The 25,624-nt window shown below is 39.6% G+C and overlaps 2 protein-coding genes across 2 annotated transcripts; both read right to left on the bottom strand.

The window, feature by feature from the left end:
- Nucleotides 1-7,180: 7,180 nt before the first annotated feature.
- On the bottom strand, nucleotides 7,181-9,714 carry LOC137728658 (protein EARLY-RESPONSIVE TO DEHYDRATION 7, chloroplastic-like). Its single transcript, XM_068467384.1, has 4 exons — nucleotides 8,836-9,714; nucleotides 8,154-8,320; nucleotides 7,910-7,994; nucleotides 7,181-7,499 (listed from the first exon to the last, which is right to left on the bottom strand). The coding sequence occupies exons 1-4, from the start codon at nucleotides 9,618-9,620 to the stop codon at nucleotides 7,313-7,315; spliced, it is 1,224 nt and encodes a 407-aa protein (XP_068323485.1). The 5' UTR covers nucleotides 9,621-9,714; the 3' UTR covers nucleotides 7,181-7,312.
- Nucleotides 9,715-21,539: 11,825 nt separating this feature from the next.
- LOC137729777 (subtilisin-like protease SBT1.6) lies at nucleotides 21,540-24,142 on the bottom strand. The gene has a single exon (XM_068468801.1). The coding sequence runs from the start codon at nucleotides 24,105-24,107 to the stop codon at nucleotides 21,792-21,794; it is 2,316 nt and encodes a 771-aa protein (XP_068324902.1). The 5' UTR covers nucleotides 24,108-24,142; the 3' UTR covers nucleotides 21,540-21,791.
- Nucleotides 24,143-25,624: the final 1,482 nt, after the last annotated feature.

Raw genomic sequence — 25,624 nt, 5'->3', positions numbered from 1 at the left:
GCTGCTATCACATCCCAGTCTCGACTTCACCGTAGCACAATATTGTCCGATTTGGGCCACGCCCTCACGGTTTTGTTTATGGGAACTCACATGAGAACTTCCTAGTGGGTCACCCATCCTAGGAATACTCTCGTCCGAACTCGCTTAACTTCAGAGTTCCAATGGAATTCGAAGTCAGTAAGTCCCTAAAAGGCCTCGTGCTATATGGAGGTGGGCATGTACATATAAGGCACATCACCCTATCTCCGTTGGTTGATGTGGGATGTTACAATCCACCCCCCTTAAGGGCCCGACGTCCTCATCAGCACATTCGCACCACACGACAGAGTGGCTCTGATACCAAATCGTCACATCCTAGTCTCAACTCCGTCGTAGCACAATATTGTCCGCTTTGGGCCACACCCTCACAGTTTTGTTTCTAGGAACTCACATGGAAACTTCCCAATGGGTCACACATCCTGGGAATGCTTTCACCCGAACTCTCTTAACTTCAGAGTTCCAATGGAATCTGAAGCCAATGAGTCCCCAAAATGCCTCGTGCTATATGGAGGTGGGCATGTACATATAAGGCACATCACCCCTTCTCCGTTGGTCGATGTGGGATGTTATAGCTGTCTCGACCCATCGCTACACTGGGAGATTCCTCTATCTTTACATAATGCGAAAAGTATTTTCAACATGGTCGATCCAAACCTCGGATTTCTTAGGTCCCTCATTGCCAAAGAAATTATTTATCTAAAGATGAGATACTGTCTCTAGGGTAGTCCTTTGGGGAAGACTAAGTGAGGACTGAATAGCACTGGCGATAGCCTCACCGAGTTGCCCAAAATCAGGAAAATTAGTCTCATAAGGGTCTCATAAGGGACATATGGCGCTCTACAAGGTGGCATGATTCTGACATAAGAGATAAAAAATTATTAGGACCTTAACACATACGAGGAATGTAGGACTGCCAAACTTATGCTCTAATACCAAACTGACACACCCCGATCGAAGTCGAGGCATGCTGGCCGTCACCCGAAGATGACATAACCAAAAAGGAAAGTGAAGCATAAAAATATGGATAAATTTAAACCAAAACTAACATTTATTTAATCTAAAGTAGCGAGTGCGCAGTAGTGGGAAGAACCCATAAAACACAAATGTTCAGAGCATAGATGACATAAAAGTGTGCAGTCGAAACTAGTTAAAGTGCTTATTACACAGCAGGAAAAGCTCCTACATTTATTTAGGGGTATGTCAGAATCGCCGGATATTCCTCATACGCCACAAAGTAATCAGTTAATTAAGACCTGGAGAGGCGAAAAACAGAAGGGTGAGTGGGCAAAAACAAAGGTTTATAAAACACATTTATTTTTTGAACACACTGACCTCTCGCCGTAAAACATGTATATTTTCCAGAAAATCATACTACGTATAAGTATGAAATTAAATGTAAGTCAACGATAAATCCAGAAATACGCCAAATCACAATATCACAACAGTAACATAATAAAATTAGGTACTCATCAATCTATGCTAACACACGAGTTCATGTAGAGGGGATCTGGCATGAACAGGACTAGGTGTAATGTAATCATAATATACGCTCTAGTACTACAATCATGTGAAGACTGGTGCTAAGCACATCACATATGAGTCAAAGTTGCCTATTGCAACATGTACGACATGACTAGCACCTACAATGGATCCAAGGTGAGCGTGCGGTGCGATGTGAACATACATGTGAAGCCTGGCCCTAGCCGGGATAAGTACTACACCGGTGCAAACATGCATGATGAGCAAGTATAAAGTGTATGAACATGCCATGACAATACATAAATCTCAACGTCATAATAGCATTTTTTTTTAATTAAATAAAACATGGCATGATAGGTGTAAATCAATTCAAAAGCACATGTGGAAACTATAAAACTTTGTGTGTGTGAGTGTGTGTGTGTGTAAATGCTCACTCACTGATACGTCGATGGATCGTAGCCTTCTAGCCTAGTTTGTCCTCATACCTCCTCAGGGTAAGTCTCACATATATGTGAAATAACTTTACTAATTAATTAATTAGGACCTACACATAAGGGCTAGGAAAATCCCCCATAGTTTGCTCAAATGGATGGTTTAAATATACGAAAACATTCTACCCGACATCGCAGACCCGTACACGTTAAGCAAACGTCGGCCGATGGCCAGTCACGGCTACACGCGCAGGCCACATTCCTGACAAACTGACAAAACCTTAGGGAATATTCCGTCAGATTTGACGGAATATTCCATTAAATCTAACAGCATTACCTAAAGATGTCAGAATATTCTGTTAACTTTAATGGAATATTCACATTCTTCTCCAGTTCACCTCCACGGTCCGTTGCCGTCTGGTTCGTCAGAATCTGGAAAAATTCACCGGTTTCTGGAAAATTTTCAAAACCTCATAACTTCTTCATTTCTCAACCATTTTCAATGTACTTTATATGGAAATGAACCACAGGAATAGGAGAACAAGTTTATACCTCTTAAAAGTCCAAAAGGTGGATGGAAATGGATCAAAATAAACTCGAGACTCTCAGCCCTATTTTCATTGTCTCAAACCCGTGGGTTTCCTCTTCGGCTCTATGGAGCCAAAAATAATCACAAGGCGACATGTGGATTTTTGGACAAAAGATGACAAAAATACCCTTGAGTTATAACGGGATTCCTACGTGCGAGCAGCAGGCAATCATCCCTCAACAAAGTCAAAAGTGCCCAAAATAAGTAACAATTCAAAACCTATTTCATCAAATTCCATCTACAAGGTAATTCCCAAAACCTATCTCATTCCATATATTTTCTACTTCATTATTTAGCTAATCAATTAGTTAAATAATTTATTCATTCCATAATTCCTAAAACAATCCTTCTAAAAACATAATAATTGACTAATTAATAGGTTAATTGCCTAATTACTTAAATGTCAATTAAGTCATCCATTTTACCCAAAAAGCACAATAAGGCCGATTATCCTCCACCCCCAAAGAAACCAACTGTGCTTTCTACCTTTTCTATCACATCTTTCCTTTTTATGATAATAATTAGCTAAGTTAATTAGGGAATTATTTTGATTAATTAGCTAATTATTTCATAACTCCCAATTTGAAACAAATCAAGAACCTAGCCCACAAAAAGAGCTAGGTGGCCGGTCCTCTCTCACCTAAAGAGGCAGGCCATTCACCTATAAAAGCTCTCCATTCTCTCCCAAAGACCACTTCCAATTCTCTTGCTAAAATTCTCTAAAATTCTCAAACACTTTCTCTCTAAATTCTAACTTTGGCATCGGAGGTTCTTCGGCCAAAGCCCCCCCCTAATTCATCGTGGGGGCGTGAGGCTCTTGGCCTTGACCAAAGGTGTTAATTGTTTTGTAGGTGCAATTTTATCCCAGATCAAGGAGGAAGAAATTTGCATCCACAGGCTCCACTTCAAAAGTAACAAAATCTTGTAACTCGAACAAAAAAACGTCTGGAAAAACTCAACCGGAGTCGGAGCTTAGAGTTGCTCCGAGTTGGAAGTTCAAAACTCGTTTATTTTAAGATCGGTTGGTACGAATGGGTTCGTGAGGATGAGTGGAGCACGATGGTGGTGGTTTAAGGGTCAATCTGTGAGGTTTGATGTTGGTCCTTGTTGTTGCAGAGAAGAGAGAGTTACAGGTGAAGGAGAGAGAAAAAGAAGATGAAAGAGAGAGAGACATGCTTTTTTGATTGGCTGATAGGAGGAGCGAGGGATTTTCTGATTAGTTGAAAAAGTGAAGGTGTCTGATTGGGGGAGAAAGAGTAGGAAAACGTTTGATTGGTGTGGATGGTAAGTCACGGACAGGTTTTTAAAAAGAAAAAGAGATAAGGTTTTGTACAATTGAAATCACGCGAAATCTAACGTAAATTATCGAAAACAGTAGTTTCCAACACTAAATAATTAACACACACGTGTACAAATCTACCCGTTGTTAACGCACTTTAACTAAGCGTAACTTTTTTGTTCAGGTCTAACTCGCTCTCACGCACTCGTAACAACGAGTACTATTTAATTACAATAACGAGAAAATAATTTAAAAGCCGAATAACTACGTCCACGTCAGGTTCCACTTTTGCCAAACAGGACATAATCGTCAATTTACACACTCGGGGAGAAAATTACATGAAAAATTAGGGGCGGGTCGTCACACGTTACCGACAGTGGAAGTATGACGTAGCCCGACATAAAGAAGCACCACCAGCAGGGTAGTTTTTTTTCGATGTTATGGACAAATAAATTAGTTTTATAATTATGTATTTGTGGACAATAGCATTAAATAATTATTTAATTTCTATTAGGAGTAACAATTTAATATGGACTTTAAGTATTTATTCTCTTTGAAGATTCGGTTTACAAGTCTTTGGTATGTTGTCCCTGCATTTTTTAGACCAAAGAGCATAACCTTGTAATAGTACATACCTCGGTCAATAGCAAAGAATGTTACTTCCGTATCTGGCTCGTACATCTTTATCTGGTTGTACCCAAAGTAGGCGTCCATAAAACTTTGTAGTCATGGCCTGGGGTCGAGTCCACCAGAAGGTCGATCCGTGGGAGCATTAAGGGTCGTGGTGCTATTTTGTTTTTCTTTCAAATCCTCTCTCACACACATATCCTGCATATAAATCAATCAATATATCAATAAGTAAACTTGTTTGTCACTTTGTAGTGCTAAATTACAATATTTCTTCTGAATGTAACTGTGTTGATATATGCTTGCTAGCCAGTGCTTATTCGTCCTATCAGTCGTTGGATTATTAAATTAGGTTCAAACATTATGCATATGCTAACTTCATGTCCATTGTATTTGTGTGTGATTGTTTATTGCAGGTTTCGGACCCCGTGGAGGAGCCAATGGATTTGGAAGAAATTTAATCGGGAGGAGCTGAAAGTGAGGCTGAACTTGGAAGTGAATGAGATGGTGAAGAAGATGAGGTAAGTGATTATCATCTCCTAGACAGTAAACGTAGTTGGGTTGGAGAGCACTTTAAATCGTATGAGGTTAAGACCCTAGTAAGCGTCAAAGATGAAGGAGGAAATCTTGTAAAAGATGAAAAGGGAAAAACGTTAATGGTTGAAGAAGTAAAACTTAGAGCTAAATGTATCTATCGCCCCAAAGATAGAAGAAATTTGGGTGATTATGTAGCCGATCCAATTGTAAATGGGACGTACGGCATAAGAAAACATCTTGAAAGACAATTTAGATAGTACCCCGTAAACATGAATAAAAATAAAAATAAAGTCCTTTTGGGGATAAGAAAGCGGGTAAAAAGTTGGTTGCAGGGGTGTTTAACCAATTCGATTATTTGGAAGGATGTGTAGATATGATTGTTATTGATGAGATGCCCTTTAATACCGTTGATAAGATGGGGTTCGATAGGTTTTCTAGTGTTGCAATTGTATTGCTTTGTGTGCTTTCTATGACTCTTGTTAGAACTTTTTTAAGAATGTATGACTAATCTAAGGCTAGTTTGAAGAAGGAATTAAATGCTCACCGAATTTCTCTTACACGGACACGTGGACAAGCACTCAAACATGAATTATATGGTCCTCACCACATCCTTTATTGATGACGAATGGAATATGCACAAGAGGATCATTAATTTTTGTGTTATTCCTAACCAACCCTAAACCACAGTAGCTAAGTTGATTGAAACTTGTTTTTGAATGGGACATAAATAAAGTACTCAAAATCACGGTTGACAATGCTTCGCAAATAGTTGCATTGGATCCACTTAGGTCAAAGATGAATAGGTGGGAAATTCACAAGTCATTTTGAGTAGGGAGTATTTACATGTGAGATGTACAAGTCACATAACCAACTTAATTGTGAGTCAAGGGATGCAGAGGCTAACCAAGGCCTTTTATCCGTAAGTAATTGTGGGAGGTTTTTGAGAAGTTCTCCACAAAGATTAGAGTATTTCAAGCAAGCTGTGCATATGAAGAAGTTAATATGCTTTTTATTTTCTTTTTTAACGAAGAAGTTAATATGTTTAGATTGCCCACAATGTGGAATTCAACATTTATTATGTTGGAAGTAGCCATAAAGTTTAAAAAGGTCTGTGAACATTTTTGATGTTGCATTGCTTTTGAGGTTGAACAATTTATGTTTTTGGTTTGAAAGCATTTTGATTTGAACTAAACTTTGTATGACTTTATTATGGTTACTTGAACTTGAACTTCGCTTTTCATTTGGGTTGTACTAATTTCATAAAACATTTCGTTTGATAATGCTTGGTTGTGAACATTTAATTGAATGTTTGATGTGGCATGAAATGGATGGATGAAATGGAATGGTTGCATCATGCAAAAAATGGATAGATGGATGAAATTCTTGGTTGTGAACGTTTATTGAATGTTTAACTGAACATTTGGTTGAACTAATGCCAATATTTGAATGGATGAAATGGAATTTAGGGTCGAACTCATTTTAATTAGCTAGAACATTTTCTTGGATGAAATGGAATTTGGGGTCCAGCTCATTGTAATGTCCTATATCACACTAGCAGGTCCCTTTTTTTATAACTACCAGGATCCTTCTTCACCCCAATACCAAAAATTGGGCCCACACAAACAAAACAAAAAAAACCTGTAAAATTAGCTACACCCCATGATACTGTACCCAATCAATACCAAAATGTTTTTAGGTTTTGGTTTGGGTTCCACTCCCACACCATACGATACCGCACCTTGGCCAGAGCCAATACACACGCTTATTAGCCTCCAACGTATCCCTGTTATTTTTATTTAATTTATTCAATTTGATAGCTCGTCAGAAAAAAAGAAAAGAAAAAAAAAAGGATGCGCAAGGTAGATTTGAATGTTTGATGGTTATACATCAAAATCCTGTTTTAAGCAATGTGAGCACTAACAAAGAGAATCAAATCCGCTGCTGATGCAGATATGATCATTCATGTGTTGTGTTCTATTCTAATCTACTCTAATCTACGCTAAATTTACGAGCAAGGAAATTCGATCATGAACCATTAAAAGAGATGCTTACTGAGACTGCTCTGGTCCATTGTGTATGCCAAATTCTGCGCAGATGATTACAGCATGTTTAATCTAATTTAAAAGATGAGACCACCAATATGCATATTTTTCGATCCTCCCATGTTGATTGTGGAATCTCTCAGAAGACCAGCTTGGATGCATGCAAAGGCTCAGAATTACTATTTTCATTCGTATTTTAGATACACACTCCATTTTCAGACTTTGATAAAAAAGGAACATAAATTTGGAGAAACCCAAACAGCAGGCATCAAGAGAGGCATATCACTTCTTATTTTGAGGACTTCAACTTGGACGAGGATTTGGATTCAGCAGCAGCTTTAACAAGCTTTGTTGGCTTGATCACGCTCTTCGGGTTCAGAGCCTTCCTCACCTTGAACACGGCCCAAGCTGCCCCTATAGCGTGCCCTGCGGCATCAAGCCCTTCATTCGTGACCTTCCCTGCCGGTTCTCCGTACCTGCAATGAAGAACGCATCACATGTAGGCCAGCCATTTGATTCCCTTAGTTGACAACATATATATATATATATAAGCATGCAAACCAACCATGACGAATCTGGTATATATCCAAATCTAACCTATACTTGCATTGACCTAGCTCTAAGAATCAAAGCTACAGCAGCTGCAATTGTTTTGCAGATTTCATGAAAACGTTCTGAACAAACTCCATTAAGAAAACAAGGAAAATCTTCTACAAACATCCACCGAATAGCAACCATGAGCAATACACGGAGCCAACACCATCGTGAAATTTTAAGGCCTGTTACCGGACAAGGTACTACACCATATAGTGATAAAACTATAAATACTGAAACTGAGAAGGATTCGATCAAATAAGTAAAAGTTCATGGTCACATTAAGAATTACCTATGTGAAACAAGCCCAGTGGTGACGACCGATGTGGTAGACATGACGTTCCTTCCCGCAACTTCCACAGCATCACAGACCTTGTCTGTGTTTTCAACCACAAATAGCAAACTTGAGCACAAGAGAAATGTCACTAGTCCTATTTGCTAAGATTGCAACTTGCATAATTTCATGCTCAGCACCTCTATATCTCAAATATCAAAATCCAGAAACAAAACATGTAGAGCTCAAGCAAAAGACTTACTGAATCCATCCAAGGAAGCAAGGATGATTTCTCCAGGCAAAAGGCTAAAAAATTTCTGCCCCACTTTAGAGTTAACTATCGAACTCGTGAAAAATCCAGATACTTTGACAACCCCTGAAAGGATCCCGGTGGCCACTTTCTCCGACCTCTTGGTCAACTTCTTAACCCTGAAATTTGCAAATACATTAATGGATGTTAGCCTTGTACTGCTGCATACTAAAAACAGGGTGGTTCTAGTATCAAAGTTTGACAACTAACACTCGATCACCGAAACTCAACCCGAAACTAAGAAGCTGAAAATCATCTACTCTAATTTTAGGAGAGATGGGGAGATCCAATCCAGCAGCTGCTTGGACCACGCCTTTCGGTCTCATTGAGCTCTCCAACTGAGCTCAATTAGTTGGCTCTTAAGCAAGAAATTTGTTGCTTAAGCGGTCATCTTAAAGGGGATCTTGTATAATTTCGCACCTGAGGGGTTGAAGAAATTCGACCGCCCCCTACATATTTGGTACCCTCTCCTACGAAAAAACTCGCAATACCGACTACCACAAAAAATTAATATTTTTCAGGAATTTAAATGGACGTATTTTTTTCTTTTAATAAATATCATAATTGTTACCAAAATCAAACGGGCAGACGCAAAAACTTAAAAAAAACAATACTGTTTAATTAAAAAACACACCTTTGGATCCTCCTGAAGGCCTCCGGACTAATCTCCGATGGAGAAGTGGGTCCCATCCTCATCTTCAAGAACTCGTTCCCCCACTTCAACCTATCCACCGTCACATCCCCACACCACAGAATTCCCCTTATCATCTGCCCCGAACCCGCCGCAATCAACCGCGCACATTTCCCGCTGTAATCCTCCACATTCGGAGCCAGAGTAGTCCAGTACGCCGCGGCCCTATCGCCAACCTCCTCCCCCTTGGCGTCCAAAACCTCCCAATTCCCCACCCCCTCAACCTTCCCCTCCGAAAAACAACTGTAATTCCCCAGAATCTGATCAAAGTCCCTCAGCAAACCCTCCTGCCCCGCTGACCCGAAAGTCAACCCGTAATTCAGCAACTCGAATTCGCCTCTCTTCCCGGTCGAGTCGTCAATTTCGCCTCTTTTTGGCGACCCATTTGCGGGGACCCGAAGAGTGAAGAAGTAGTGGGACTGATCGAGCTTCACGGAGGGTTCGTCTTTCGCCAGAGGCCACTGAATCTGGTCTCCCACGCGCGCGAGTACAGCGACTACATTCCCGTTCTGCCGGAGACCAACGACGGTAAGTTCGCCGCGGGCAATTTCTATGCTCGAGTCCTTCTCTATAAGGTGGACGATAGCGCCTGGTATTTTGACCAGGAGGTCCTCGGAGGAATGGGTAACAGGGATTTCTGTTGAAACAGCGTCGTCTTCCGGGAAGAGGTTCTCGGCGAGGTCGTTCACGTCGACCGATGGGTAAGAAGTGGGTTTTGAAGCGGACATGGTCTTAGGTTGGTAAGAAGTCGGTTCTGAGATTTTGAATGTTGGTGGATTTCGGGTTGGGGAATATATAACTGCCAGATATGGGGGTTTTACGGAAGGAGCAACCTTGAGTTCTAAGTAATGGAGGGCGTGTCGGTAAGGACGACGATGGAGATGCCGGGACACGTGGCGACAGCTGGACTTGCCGCGTAATGACCGTGGGTGGTTGATGCTGTGATAGAGACTAAAGTAACTGTATATTTGCCACGTTCAACTTGGGACTTTGCGTATTAAGAACGAAGTTTATATTGGAATAAATAGGAAACCCATCATCAATTAATTTAGATACGACAAGAGTTTGGCTATTCAAGGGTAAAATAAATAATACTATGAATGATTTTTTAGTATAAAAATATGATTTTTCGTTAAAGTGAACAATTATGCAGATTTTTCGTTAAAAATTTCTATTTTTAAAACTAGATTTACAAACTAAATGATATGGTTGTAACTGATTTGATTATTAATTAAGTGTCGATTAACATGTTTATTTCTTGTTGGTGATACATCATTTGACTCACAAATTTAGTTTAAAAATTTGATCTTTCTAGCACTATCCATTATGAATTATTTTGTAAAAATAATCTCAACAATTTTATTTTATTATGAAAATTAAGATCGTTTATTTAATCAAATGTGATAAATAGATAAAAAGTTTATAATACTTCTATTGAATTCGTCTCTTTATTTTTATACAGTTTTATAACTAAACAATCTTGTGTGACATTCCAGTCTTATACTAAAATTTATGTTTTTGGCTTGTGTTGGGAGAGTAACACATACGAGACACTCTATCCCTATGTGACTTTAAAGTCAGTAAAGACATTATTAAATTTAGAAATACTCACATACTTTATTTCAAAATTTATGTTTTTACCTATTAGTTTTTCTCATATTGAGTTGGACAAAGGGCTGGAAGTAGGGGTAGAGGGAAGCCAAATGAGCGAAGTCAGGTGGGTTCTCGGATGGGTCGCAGGTTGCTCCGCCTTTTCTCTTCCTCTTCTTATATTTGTTCATCGAGTTTGAAAATGCTGGTTTGACATTGCTAAAATTATTTTAAAAACAATTTTTTTTCTAAAGTTAGGGCTAAAATTGTGTTCGGTGAATGAAAAAAAGAAAAGTATTTTTTGTTAAAATTATGGGTTCAAAACAATAGAAACAGAAGCAGCTCTACCATTACTTCCGAAAATAATATTTTTTTTCATAGCATCACAACCCCCAAACTAGCCTTAAGGGTGCGTTTGTTGCACAAGACTATCTCGGACTGGACTAACTTCAAGGACTAAACTTGACTGGTTTAGACTAGACTAAGCTGGACTATTATTGTGAAGCGTTTGATGCAGTGTCGGACTAAAAACAAGATAATGTAAATAATAATAATTAATTCTTCCTTTTTTTTTCTTTTTCTTTTTCTTTTTCTTTTTCTTGTTCTAGAACACTCTCTGGACTAAGAAACCTATCTCTTCCCTCAGCCTTTTTCACGTCCAAATTCCACAACTCTGGACTACGAAGCTCTATTCCCTCTCCCCTTTTTTCGTCCAAATTCCACAACTTTCTCCCTCCATTTCAATCTATAAAGCTTCCAAATCACAAAATGCAACACAATCACGAAATTCAACTGAAATCAAAGTCAAAATGGCAGCTAAGTCTCTTGTATTCGCGACGGTGACGCTCTGATTCCAATCTCAACTTAAGTCTGGGTCACGAACCAAGACCGACTAGTCAAGAATCTCATCTCCTCGAGCTTGGAAATCACTAGGTCAGGTCAGAGGATAGACGATAGAAGAGAGGACGCGAGGAGAGAGGGAGATGACGTGATTCTGGGACGCGAGTAGCCATGAGAGAACGAGAGAAGTAGATAGAGGAGGTGAGAGCAAAGTGAGGTGTCTTAGCCAGTCCCATGGTTTTGGAGCGGACACGCTAAGACCAGCTAGTCCTGTTGTTAGTCGAGGTGAGTCGTCACTAATGCCACTAATGTTAGTCCCGAGAGCAAACAAACACGGATTGCACTAAATCTTTAATCCAATCCAATCCAGTAAGAGCTAAAGAAGGCAAATAAACGTCCCCTAAAAATATAAAGACACGCTTAAGCTCTTGAGTGCAACTCTAAGTATTAATATCGCTTAAATAAACAAGGGCGTAACTAACTCTCAAAAAAATTATTTTACACTTGTCTCAAATATATTTTTCTTCTGGTATTTTTCAAATGATTTTTTCGACTATCAATAATAGCTCTCATACACAAACCACTAGTTTCTAAACATCTTCTTTTAAAAATTTGAAGTGAGCTTCTTAACAGACTGATAATATGGGCTGACCCACCCACTTCACATGACAGCCCAATCACGATATGGCTCTTTGCTAGTCCGCTGTTTTGGGCCGGAATAGAAACATATATTAGAGACCATAATTTCACAGAAGGGTTTTATCAGAAATTAGTTCTTGAAATGACACACACCTTTAAGATAGTTTTTAAAATTAAAAATTGATTATTGTAATCCTTGAAAATATGTGTCACAAATTAATTGCTTCTTTAAATTTTGTAGAAACTTCTGTTATATACTGATATGACACATAAATGGTTCTTGTAGGATTTAAGGCATTTTATCACAATTGGTCCCTAAAATTGACTCACACCATCAAGATAATCCTTAAAATTGAAAATCGAAAAGTTGACTCACACCATCAAGATGATCCTTAAAATTGAAAATCAATCAATTAGTTCCTAAAATAGGTGTCACAAATCAATGTGGTCATTCCGTCATAATTACATCAAAAATTTTATTATGTGTTCATGTTGGTTTAATAACTAAGTAATTAATTAAAAAAGTTGTCAAAATACCGTTTTGCACAGTGATACTATCTCAAGGCAGACTTCGTTGTTCTCCGCGTCACCAAGATCACTGGGATAGCATTCAACAAGCTCTCCAAGATTAAGGTTGTGAGGTTGTCAATCACAAATATGGGGATGGTGATTGCACATAAGTCGTCGTCAAAGGTGGTCTCGATCTTGGTCCAATCAGGTGAAGGGTGTAAAGATGGGTGTCTTGAGAATTTTTTTTCTTCAAAGAAGAGACGATGATGGCTACCATAGGTGGAGGTAGAGGAATGTGAGTTGGGATCGGAGGTGATTAAGGGATTGGGTTTTTGGGTTGACAATTTTTTTAACTAATTATTAAATTATGAAACATATTTCTAATTCATTTTTAATTTAATTAGACTTATGGGATCCATTTATATGCCACACCAACACATAGCAGAATTTTTTTATAAAATTGTGACGAAAGAATCATATTAATTTGAGACGCTTATTTACAAGACTAAGACTAAATTGTTATAAAAAATAAAAAATTTAAAAAAAAAACTTATAGGGGCTCATCTTGGTGGTGTGGGTCAATTTCAAGGATCATTTGTGAGGAGAAAAAAATAACTTGTGGGACTGATTTATGTGCTACATCAACACATAACAAATTTTTTTTACTGAATTGTGATGGAAGGACCACATTAATTTGTGACACCTATTTTCAAAAACTATATTGATCGATTTTCAATTTCAAATACCGTCTTGATGGTATGGGTCAATGACACACCCTGACCTAACTCGAGGCATGTTGGCCGTCACATGAGGATGATGTAGCCATGAGCGCAATGCGGAAGTGATAATGATACGAAAATGTGAGTAATTAAAAACCAAAACTAACTAATTTACACTAGGTAAGTATATAAGTGCGAGTGAAGATGTTTAAAGCATGGTTACACATCATTAGAGCATAGATAACCTAAGTGCAGTCTAGCAGGCTAAATACTAATTATACATGATAGGAAAGAAAACCCTACATTATTTGGAGTCTGTCAGAATCGCCGTAGAGTCCTCGTAAGCCACCAACACGAACGTCTAACTAGAACCTGAAGGGGCGCAAAACAGAAAACGTGAGTGGGTAAAAACAAAGCTTTTAAAAACCTTTTCACTTTTAAAAGTAATAACTCCTCACCGTAAAACCCGTATAGTTTCCCATAAAATAGTAATACATATGTATTTATAGAAATCAAGCTTGAGAGTAAAGAAAACCAGGTATATGCCATGTCACTATCTCATCAATAAATATGTAAGTCAGGTGATATAAATCAATATAAAAGTGATATGTTAGCTGGAGTCACCTAATGTGACCTATAAGGCTCTAAACCTGCACATGAGTCGGAACCACCTAATGTGGTTTGTACGACAGGCTGGGTGTAAATAAGTACGCTAAAGTGCTATAATCACGTGAAGGCTATGCGACGAATCACAAGTCACCTACGAGTTGAAACCACCTAATGTTGTCTGTACGACAGGCTAGCACCTGACTTGAATCCAAGTTGAGCTTGTAGTGCGGGAGGTGAACAATCACGTGAAGGCTAGGCCCTGGCCACGGATGGAGCACTAACATCGGGGCGCAGGACAATGAGCTCTACATGCATTAACTCATAAACAACTACCATGCAACCATACCGTCAATATACATTCACCTGACTTACCTGGGTCTTCGCAGCATCATGCAATATTATGCAAAGCTATACTAATGCATATGCTAAAATGTAAAGCAAATATGACATGGCATTTCAAATGAAATTCCATTTAAAACAGTTTCTGGGAAACGCATAATATATATATATATATATATATATATATATATATATATATATATATATATAACCAAAAGCTTACTCATTGGCATATAGCAGGGTTGTAACCCCCAAGTCTCACCTGGCTGTGCTCGTCTTCCGGAAACGTCTCACCTATATGTGAAACTACTATTTTAACGTTAATTCTAAGCACATAATCAAAACCGTGCAATAACTTCTTATACGTTGTTCAATTTGGGTGTTTGAATATACCATTGTGGCCTACTCAACACCACGAGCATCCCCATATTTTTAGAATAATTTTCCGATATCCCACACGCCTTCACGCACCGGCCAAGGCACGGCCACACGCGCAGGCACGTGCCTAGCATACGGACGAAATATTTAATGTCGTTAAGGAATATTTCGTTAAATAGTAGCATATGTTTTTAACTTTTACCTAACGCCGTTAGTATATTCCATCAAAGTTGACGGAATATTCTCCTTCCTTCTCCAATGGTTCGTTGGAAATCCGGCGTTGGCCATTGTTGCGTCACCGGAAACTGGAAAATCATAAAACTTCAATATCTTCTTCGTTTTTCAACCAAATTCCACAAATTTTATATCAATTTGAAACCCTGAACTAGAAGAACATGATCTTACCTCTTAGAGATCCTAAAACTGATGAAAAGTGGCCGGAAAATCCTCCGATATTGCTAATTCTGCAACTTGTGGAATTGACCTATCTCGACGTCCAAATCTTCCCAAAAATTGTTCCCATGTCTCTATGGAGTAATTTTAAGACTCCCTTAAGCTTTAAAACTCCGTGAAATAATCACAATCACGATGGAGCAACAGAGCACCACGCCGGAGCTCTTAGGTTCTTGGGTTCCCGTGATCCGTTCTTTGATCCAATGGTACGGATGGGTTCGTGAAGTCACCAAAAACACATTGGTGCAAAGCTCAAGCTCCATCGATGAAGTTTGGATGATGTTTGAGAGTTGAAGGCTTGGATTGTACGGACGAAAGAGAGAGTTCAAGAAAGACGGAGAAGATGAAGGAGGTTGGCACGTGTATGTGTGTGTGTGTCCGGATTGGGCAAAAATAGAAGAGTAGGGCCCTGATTGGGCCATAAGGTTTAGGGCTAGCAATTTAACTCAAAACAAACCCACAATTCTAATTAGACCCAAAAAAGTAGGAGGTATGATGATTGGTCCATTTCCTTAGCCCGACTACATGATCGTTTATTCGTAACATTTTCATTACAAACCCAACTTGGTCCTAAATCGCATCAACACTCTCGTGACATCGAGTATGATTTACTCACGTCCGCTAAAAAATAGTTTAAAACTATAAACGGACATCCACATCACTACGACTCAAAGGTATACTTGTGACAGCCTGTCCCGGATTTTTCGTACCGTATGGGTGAAATGACGGTTTTGCCCCTAGTGTGGTTGTTTTTGGATTTTTTTTGGTAGGTTTTGGACCACACACACTCTCCCACACCCCCTCACCCTTTTCCCTGTCCTGTATCCCTGTCCCGAGCTCTCTCTCTCTCCCATTTCTATCCCCATATGTACGGACACACCCAAAAACCATTGAAACCTTCACAGATCAAGGGAACAAATTACATATTCGTGCTCGTGAGGTCCTTGGGAGTTCAACCATACCCATTTCAGGTAATGATACCTTTGTTTTCACGAACTCGGGATACCCCGATTTGGTCACTGTTCATGCACACGTTGATTCTTGTGTTTTTGGGAATTTCAAGCTTGTAAGAAGCTTGGTGAGGTCCTTAGGAGGCTCGGGGTGGTTCGTTTGAAGGTTTTGGACGTCGGGATCGTGAGTTACAAGCTTGGCCGGAGTTGGTGGTGTTTCCCCCCCGAGATTCCGTGGATTTTAGTGCTTGAAAGTGATATGGATTTGTTCCTCTTGTTGTAAGCTTCATTTTGGTACCAATTTTGTGAAATTTGGTTGAAAAACGAAGAAGATACAAGGTTTTAAAGTTTTCACGATTTTCTGGCGCCGGCGATGGCGCCAGAGTCTCGCTGGAGAAGATAACGGAATATTCCTAACGGCGTTAACGGAATCCGTCAAAGTTAACGGAATATTCCTGACTGCGTTAACTAACACCGTTAGTGTGCTAGGCACGTGCCTGCGCGTGGGCGGCACGTGTGGCCATGCCTTGGCTGGCGCGTGCGGCGTCGAAAAATTATTTTAAAAATATGGGGATGTTCCTGAGGTTGAGTAGATCACGTTGGTGTATTCATGCACCCCATTTGAACATTGTATGAGAAGTTATTTCGTGATGTTGGTTATGTGCTAAAAAATTTACGTTTTTATAGTTGTTTCGCATATAGGTGAGACCTATCCCGAGGACGAGCGCGGTCACTCGAGGTAAGGGGTTACGACCCTTCTACATACCAGTGAGTAAGCTTTTGGTTTTCTGTATATACCTATACACTTATGTTTTTCCCAGAAAGTGAAATGAAACGTTTATACGTTAATATGCCATGCTTATTGTTTGCCATTTATTTACGCATTATTAGTCGCATATGTATGTATATATGTGGTGCTGCGGACGCACAGGTAAGTGCCAGGTGAGTTATGATTTATGTTTATGTTCAGTAGTGATTTGAGATGCATAAAGAGTTCATAACCTGCACCCCCGGTGTTAGTGCTCCCGCCCAGAGTTGGGCACAGTCCTTCACGTGATGTTCACCTTCTGCACCACACGCTCATCTTGGATCCAAGTTAGGTGCACAGTCCTGTCGTACAAACCACTTTAGGTGGTTCCAACTCGTAGGTGACCCGCGATTATTCGCCCAACCTTCACGTGATCGTAGCACTTAAGCATACTTATATTACACCCAGTCTTGTCGTACAGACCACTCTAGGTGGTTCCGACTCGTGTGTAGGTATAGTTAGTGAGATAGAGATTTGAGCTCTAGATTCAGCCGTACATGTCACGTTAGGTGACTCCGGCTAATAGATTGCATGGCATTGATTTGACATTACCTGAGCACTTGCATTTTACTTCGAGGCTTTTGGCATGGCATATTTCTGAGCATGACTTATATATATATATATGTATACTCTATTTTTCTGGGAAGTATATAGGTTTTACGGCGAGGGGTTAGAACTTTGTTTATGAAATGGTTTTTGAAAAGCATTATTTTTGCCCACTCACACTTTCTGTTTTGCGCCCCTCCAAGTTCTAGTTGGCTAGCACTCTTGGTGGCTCCCCAGAGGATTTTCCCGGCATATCTGACAGATTATCACCAGTGTAGGACCACCTTTGGGTGTGTTTTTGTAGTGTTGTTTCTCCCGGACTGCATTAGATCTTCGTGCTCTGAACTTTGTTTTTACACTTACGCTTGCACCTGTATGTTCTTACGTTGTGTATAGCTGATTTTTATTTATTCGTACTTTTATTATTATTTTATTAGCTTCCGCACTGTGCACATGGTTACGTCACTTCCACGTGACGGCCAGCATGCCCTGATCTCGATCGGGGTGTGTCAATACTCGTCATTTCCACACATTCGAGGATAAAATATATATTAATTCGGGACGGGTCGTCACAGTCAATTCCAAAGATCATTTGTGATAAAAATAAAAATAAAAAAAAGCCTTTCACAATTGACCTAATAAGTTTCCAAACATCTTCTTCTTTTATCCATTTATAGTTTATTTATTATTATTTGATGAATTTAACCATCAAAACATTTAATTTAAATGTGTGCGTGTGTGTGCGCGCGCGAGTGTGTGTGTATTCTCACTTTTCCATTTACTGAAAACGATTTTATCTGTTTTTGTTTTGATTATTTCATTTTCTGTGCTCAGAAGGATTCAACTAAAAATTGCTTTGAATTCACTTCAAAGATGACTTAGGATGTCATCAAAGTAGAGAATGGCACGGGAAAGCACGAATCGAAGCAATATTTTGTGCCCATAAAAAGAAAAAGTAAAGAGTAAATTGAATGCTTTAATAATTTGGATAGTGGCAAAAGATTATTCAGTCATGGCAACAAACAAAAGTGGATTCAACGCTGCTTTGTACAATTTTTTTATTTTTCTTTTGACAAGGCGAAATTCATTACCAACGAAACATACAATACACAATATAAACAGAGACCCTATTATAATTAAAGTAAACTAAACTATGGACCCAGAGCAAAAAACTCAACCCATAGGTTGAGCCCAAAACATGAACACAAAGCAAAAACCCTAGACCTTGGTTATTCATAAAATACAACTGCAACTTAAATGCCTTGTGACTTTTTTGGAGTGTAACTCGGACAATGAATCAGGAATTGGCTTTGATGTGCTCTAATTCGCCCCGATTTACAAAACGTCTCTCATAAGTAAACTACCATTTGCACACTCTAACACCATATATCTTGACCTAAAAGGCTCACACCCCAACAAGAATAACTTTTATGAAACGGGTTTATCATCACCTGGTGTTCTGATCCAATAGCACAATATCATGCGTAAATTTCTCTTCACACAACATGCATCAATTTACGGTGCACTGAAAACATTGTCTTATATCATGTACGGCGTGCAACCTCAAAGCAACAAAAAACCGTGACGTATATAATGAAAGCTCATTATGATGTACACGTGAAGTCGTGAGTAATCACAAGGACCACGGCGTAAAACTGTTTTTAAGGCATCCAATGAGTGCCGTAATGCATATCTTATACGATGTTTGTCAAACATCGTATTAGCTTGTTAATTTACGGCTTTCTTCCTAATTCTTCATCACTCACACGTGTATTTATAGCACCCCGAAAATAACATTTTTTACGGCATGCATACTAAGCATGCCCTAAAACTCAAGCCGTACAATCTAAAAAATGTTGTAGTGTTACATTATTGGATTAAAAATGCTACTTTACCCCAAACGTACTATAAATGTTCCGCGTCTTATGCCAATTATCAGCTTTCCACCGATTATTGATGCATGGTTCGAATCAATGGCCGACAAGGATGAAGTAAGTTATATGGGTGAATTATGGGGCACAAATCTTTTGTGCATGGTCTACACTTTTGTTCCTTGTTGAGCTAGGGTCCTATCAGAGGACCCCCTCCTTGATCATGCTCGATTATCACAGCCTAACAGGATTGATATACGATCTGTTGTGGTCCTTCGTGTCGTCTTCTTGTTACATATATAGGTCCCAGAAATTAGGCTAAAGTTGAAGATTAATCATTGAAGTATAGGATGCTCTACCATCTCAATTGACAATTGTAGTCCACATGCCCTCTCTAAAGCCTATAGCTTAAGAAAAATTGTGAAATCAAAGGTCTTCTACTCTTCTTGTTTTACAAAGCGGAAATATCTTGTAACTTCCATTTCTCTTTCGTACATGATTTGAAAATATCTCTTCGTGTTCCACATGCCCTCCCTTTTTATTTTCATCTTCCTTTTCTTTTTCGTACATGAACAGAAAATATTTTTCAACAAAGCGGAAAGTGAATGCTTCTATACCAGATGATTATATGTAGAATAAGATTTCTAATTGTATAGTGCACAAAAAAGGCCGTTGATGGCTCTTTGACTTAGTTTACATAATAATAAGGAAAAGAGACCCGTGATTATTTGATTTAAGTTATTTAAAAGAAACAAAGATTTGAGTGGTTCAATGGGACAACATCAAGATTTGAAAATGGTGAGAGGTTCCCCTCGTGCTATTGTTGATTGACTAAAAGGTCTTATTTTTAATTTTTTTTTTCTTTTTTTTTTTTTTTTTTGCAGAGATGATTTTTATATTTTTTTAATTATATGAACGATTTTAAATATAAATACGAAATTTCGTGAATTAGTCACAAAGTATGGATGAACTCCTTTTGATTCTTAAGGAGGCAAGCCTAGATACTTCCAACATATGAGTGAAAGTTGAACAGAGGTCTTAAAGTTGGTATCGAACCAGTACTTTGATTCCCTTGAATCCTTTCTCGATGGATAAGTACACCTTTCTAGGGTTCAGCTCAAGTAATGTAGACTCTTTTACTGGATATATTCATATGTTTTTATATAGTTTCTATAATTAAACAATCTCATATTTTATTTTATTTTTGCATAGATGATCTTTACATAATGAATACTAATACAAACAGTTTTAACCAAGAACACAAAATATCGTAAATCGGTCATTAAGTATCGTAAGGAGAATTCCTCCTTAACGTTAAGGAGCTAAGTTAATTCCTTTAGGAAACATGAGATGCATAGGAACCATTTATACTAAGGTCGGAGTGGGAATATCTTAGCTTATCTAAACATATCTTACTCGTTACCAAATACCATTCTTTATTTATTATAGTATTTTGATTCCCTCATTAAAAAAATGAAAATATTTTGCCCTCTTGCTCTTGTTTTTATATCCACGTACAAAATATAGAGATTCCATGTCCAAATTGATTCATTATTCAAATAAAATGATAAAATATTGCTAAACTTACACTGGAAAGAATATTAGAATCACCTTCCTGTCTAGTGGATAAAACCATCTTTTTCCATTCGAAATGTTTGACCGTTTGCATGACGTTCAAACAAACTTAATATTTGCCAGTGGCAGATTGCACCAGCTAGGTCTTCTATTTCAATCCACAAAATCTCGGGTTCAAACCCTTAATCCTTCTTTTTAGTGTAGTTTTAATCCTTCTTTTTAGTGTAGTTTAAAATAAAAAGTACTTATTTTTAGCTACGCTCTTAGCATTTAATTGTAATCTCACTTTATTTTCTGAAACTCAAAAGTCACAATTTTACTTTCTGAAACTCAAAATTTATTCCACTTTGACTTGTGACTCTCTTTTTTCTCCGAAATTCATAGGTCGTCTCCTGAAACATATGTGAGGCCCAACACATAATAAGACTATGCCATATCTACAATAAATTTGATTATAAATCTCCATTATGAGTTCACATTCAACAATAAGAAAATATTGCATTTAAAAGAAATTAAAGAGATGAAAAAACTAAAAAAGAAATTGATTAGTCTGATGCACTCAAATCAAACCCACATTAGAATTTAACAGATTTAAGGTAATTTGAAGTGAATTTTGAAATTTATAAGGACAACTTTTGAATTTCAGGAAGCAAAATGAGATCAAAGTCGAGTTCCAAAGACGAATGAAGCAAATTTTAAGTTTCAGATAATAAAATGGTAACTTTTGAATTACCGAGACTAAAGTGAGATTAAATCAAGTTTCAAGACATAGCTAAAAATAAGCCATAAAAATATGGCTTGTATTAAAAAAAAAAAACAATTAGAAACTTGAGATTTTATATAATTTAAAAGGAAAAATAAACAAACAATAAAAAAAGAAATTTTCACGTTACACCAGCCCTCAGAAGAAGCTCTGTCGTTGGGCCATAGCCTATACCGCTATAGTAGTAGTTTGCTTTAGTAAAACACAACACAAAGTAAAAACGCCCTCTCCCCTAACACGTACCAACAACTTGTAGTTGTACCACCTATCACTACAAGTTACAAACCATCAAAATCCCCCATCATTTTTTTACAAGGGATCCATTTGTGTCACTACAATGGGGCTCCGAACCACGTGCTTCCCGTCGCTCCAGTAAAGCGACCCGAACGCCGCACCTGACTCACCAAACACCACATTCCTCCTATCCACCGCGACCGTCACTACAAAGCTCCGCTTCTTTACCGCCCCACTAAACACCAGCCTCGACGGCTTCACTGACACTGTCACCCCTTTTGGGGCCTCAATCCTAGACCCATACACCGCATTGGGTTGCCCCACATTCGTCACGGTCCGAATAAACATCTTACTTGACTTACCCGCCCTGGAAAACACCGCGCCAATGGACGGGTAATTGAGATTTTCCGGCGCAGGCTTCTTCACCGGACATTTGGGTTGGACCCGAGTGATGACCTGAATCACTCTTGGCCCATACCCAACTCCACAAAGAAACCGAACGTAATCATCATTGGTGATGTCATAAATAAGCCCAGGATCCATGGCCCGGCCCAAATTCAAATGACCCGCCCCCAAATCATAAGGCGTGGAGGGCTTTCCGGTTGCCTCATCAGTCATGGTCTGATTTCTGTTATCAGTCACGCTCGCCGTCGTCATCATGGCGGATCTTATGGCGGCTGGGCTCCAATCCCGGTGAGCCGACTTCAGCAAAGCCGCAGCTCCGCTCACGTGCGGAGCGGCCATCGAAGTCCCGGACAAAATGTTAAACTCCGTTTTCCTCTTGTCAGTGTCCAGACCGGTGGGTCCCACGGAGTCTGTCCAAGCGGCCAAGATGTTGACTCCCGGGGCGATCAGGTCTGGCTTCAGAATTTCCGGGTTCAGCCCGTTCGGCCCACGACCCGAGAACGAAGCCACAACCGGAGCCGGTTTGATTCCAATCACAGTCCCTTGGAAATCGAGCGTCGCCATGGGGGTCTTGGTGGAGGCCACGTAGGCCTTTATTGCGTCACCCTCGTCCGCCCCGACGGCGCAAGTGGCCAGGATATGTGCGTCGCCGACGAGACCCTCGCCGTTAGAAATTCCGTTAGCGAGGATCATTCCAACACCGCCGGCTTTCTTCACGACTAAGCCTTTGGCCGCTCGAGGACTGCTCCCGCGGTCGCATATTACAATTTTGCCCCTGACCTGGCGCGGGTCCAGGGTGTTCTCCATGCACAGCGAAGCAGAGAGCATGCTTGATTTCCCAGGATAAACGACAGGGTACATCTTGCCTTTGAGAGGTAATCCGGAGTACAACGACACACCGCTTAGTCTCCGGCCGTTGCCTAAAATCACAACCGCCGGGAAATTCCGATCGATGGTTCCTGCGCCCACCGTAGTAAGCCAAGGCGCGAGATTAGTCACCGACATGCCGTTTGGACCGTCGTTGCCGGCCGAGGAAGACACGAACACTCCGTGCGAAACCGCTCCGTACGAACCAATCGCAATCGGATCGAGATAATACGGAGCAGAAACACCGTCGCCGCCTCCGATTGAAATAGAAATGACATCAACGCCGTCATTAACGGCAGCGTCAAAGGCAGCCAATATATCGGAGTCGAAGCAACCAGAATCCTTCCAGCATACCTTATAAACCGCCAACCGAGCTTTTGGAGCGACTCCTTTCGCAATTCCGGCGGCGTAACCCGACATGCTCGCCTCGAACGCGTACCGGCCGATCGCCGTGGAGGCGGTGTGGGTCCCATGACCATCCGCATCTCTCGGCGACCGGTACTCCACCGTGTCGTTGATCGGTGATATCGGACCTCCGGCATTGGCCGCCGCCTCGTGGCCCTTGATGAAGAATCGAGCTCCGATCAGCTTCCTGTTGCAGTTACTCTTCGCGAATTTAGTTCCTGTCTCGCAAACCCCCTTCCACCGCCTCGGAATCGCCCCAAGATTCTTATCCGTGAAACTCCGACGCTCCGGCCAGACACCGGTGTCAAATACTCCGACAATGACGTCGGAGCCATAGTCCGATTCCGACCACAGCCCCCTCTGGTTCCTGAGCCCCAAAAATTGTGGGGATCGAGTGGTGTGGAGACTCCGGCGGCGGTCCTGGATCACAGCAAGCACCGAAGGGTGGTCGGAGATGGCGGAGACCTGGTCGGGAGTGAGAGAGGCGGAGAAGCCGTGGAAAACGGTGTCGTAGACGTGGAGGATCTGGGGCGGGTCGGCGAATTCGGAGGCGTACCAGTGGTAGTGGGTGGGGAAAATCGAGGGCTTGGAGTGGCGGTCGACGCGGAAAATGAAGGTCTTGAGGGTTTGATCGGCGGCCTGCGGCGCGATTTGGGCTGAGAATTTGAATAATGTGAGAAGCAAGAGGAGGGGGAGGAGAGGATTGGAGGCCATTGGAAGGGGGGGCAGAGAGAGAGAGTGAGAGTGAAGTGGAAGAACTGTGTGTGACCGACAGACAAGAGGAGGGGAGTGTTATAAGTGAGATTATTATTCTTTTCTTTGTTTTGAATAATTAATCTGGAATTCTAATTAATTAATCATTTTCCCGTTGTAGTAATTTTGTTAGTTATTTTAATGGCGGGATAATTTTGTCGTAGACGAGTCAGCCCATTTACTGCGCGGGGCCTCGAAACAAGAGAATCGACGTTGCATTTTGAAATCTTTGCTACGAAAACGACGGCGTAGGGTCCTTAATTTAACTTAGGTTGCATAAAGCGGTGCCGTTTTGTCAGCTTAATCTGAAGGATAAAAAGAAGATAAAGATAAAGATAAAGATATTAAATCCGTCAATTTTTGGGGTTCCAATTCCCATCTTTACTCCTCAATTCGAGCGAATTTAACTCTGAGGTGTGGAGATCTATAGTTTCATTTCTTTTTACTTTTCATGTGGTTATGATGTTGAATAATGACTGTTGCATTAGGTGGTGATCATGATCATGATATGCGTATGGTCTGCACGAGTCCTATCACATTTTTGGGGTAAAATCGATTACTTGGGGTCAAATAGTTTTGATAGCTATAAAGTGGATTGATGGGAGACATAGTCACACAGATGTATTTACAGTAAGGGAAAGAAAAATAGACTTAGATTTATAATAGGTTAGTAATAATGTGATTCAAATTCGTTTTTACAAGAATCGAATCTAAAACGTCTCACTTAAATGAACAATTTTTTTGGTAAAATTTAATTTAATTAATATTTTTATAAATACAATAGACTTACATACATTTAATATAAGGGAATTTTAACGAAAAGTCTGCAGTACTGTTCACTTTAACAAAAAACCACATTTTTACACTAAAAAGTCAATCCTGGTATTATTCACTTTATCATTTATTTTGTCCTTGTCATTAAAACTCAAAGTTTTCAAACTCTTTTCATTAGGTTTCCTTTAATATAATCACCGATAGATAATAATTATACAATTAAGACATTGATTATATGTAATTGATAATATTTATACAATACATGTATTACCACTTCGTACTACGGTCTAGTAGTATTCTTTTTTACTTGTAAGGGAGATGTCTTAAGTTTGATTCTCGTCAAGACAAAGTTGACCCAAATTAGTATGACAAACCCATTGTAAGGCTTAACTCATTCCCTCACTCTCTTAGCGTAGATATTATCGTTTGTACATATATGTATTGTAGTCATTCTCAAAACTTATATTTAATTATTTTTAATGGTATGGGGCAAATGATTGAGTAGGGACTCATCTATTTTGTATGATCCATACATGGTAATTGGGAGAGATACCTACTGTACCTACTCATGTAGAATATTCCATATGGAATGTAATTATTATTTTTCCTTATGTTTTAGATTATTTAAATACAGTAGGAGTATAAAGAAAAGTAATGATTATTGAAATTTGTTAAGGGAATTTTAGTTTTAATTTGTCATGAAA

The sequence above is a fragment of the Pyrus communis genome, chromosome 3, assembly GCF_963583255.1.
Source record: "Pyrus communis chromosome 3, drPyrComm1.1, whole genome shotgun sequence".
Taxonomy (NCBI): domain Eukaryota; kingdom Viridiplantae; phylum Streptophyta; class Magnoliopsida; order Rosales; family Rosaceae; genus Pyrus; species Pyrus communis.
The sequence above is the reverse complement of the archived record's forward strand: the minus strand, read 5'-3'. Positions and strand labels throughout refer to the sequence as shown.

Coding starts and splice junctions, on each gene's coding strand:
- LOC137728658 (XM_068467384.1), bottom strand. CDS start 9,620: ATGTCCGCTTCAAAACCCACTTCTTACCCATCGGTCGACGTGAACGAC. Junction 8,321..8,835: donor GCCTTCAGGAGGATCCAAAG/GTGTGTTTTTTA, acceptor TGCAAATTTCAG/GGTTAAGAAGTTGACCAAGA. Junction 7,995..8,153: donor TGCTTCCTTGGATGGATTCA/GTAAGTCTTTTG, acceptor TTGAAAACACAG/ACAAGGTCTGTGATGCTGTG.
- LOC137729777 (XM_068468801.1), bottom strand. CDS start 24,107: ATGGCCTCCAATCCTCTCCTCCCCCTCCTCTTGCTTCTCACATTATTC.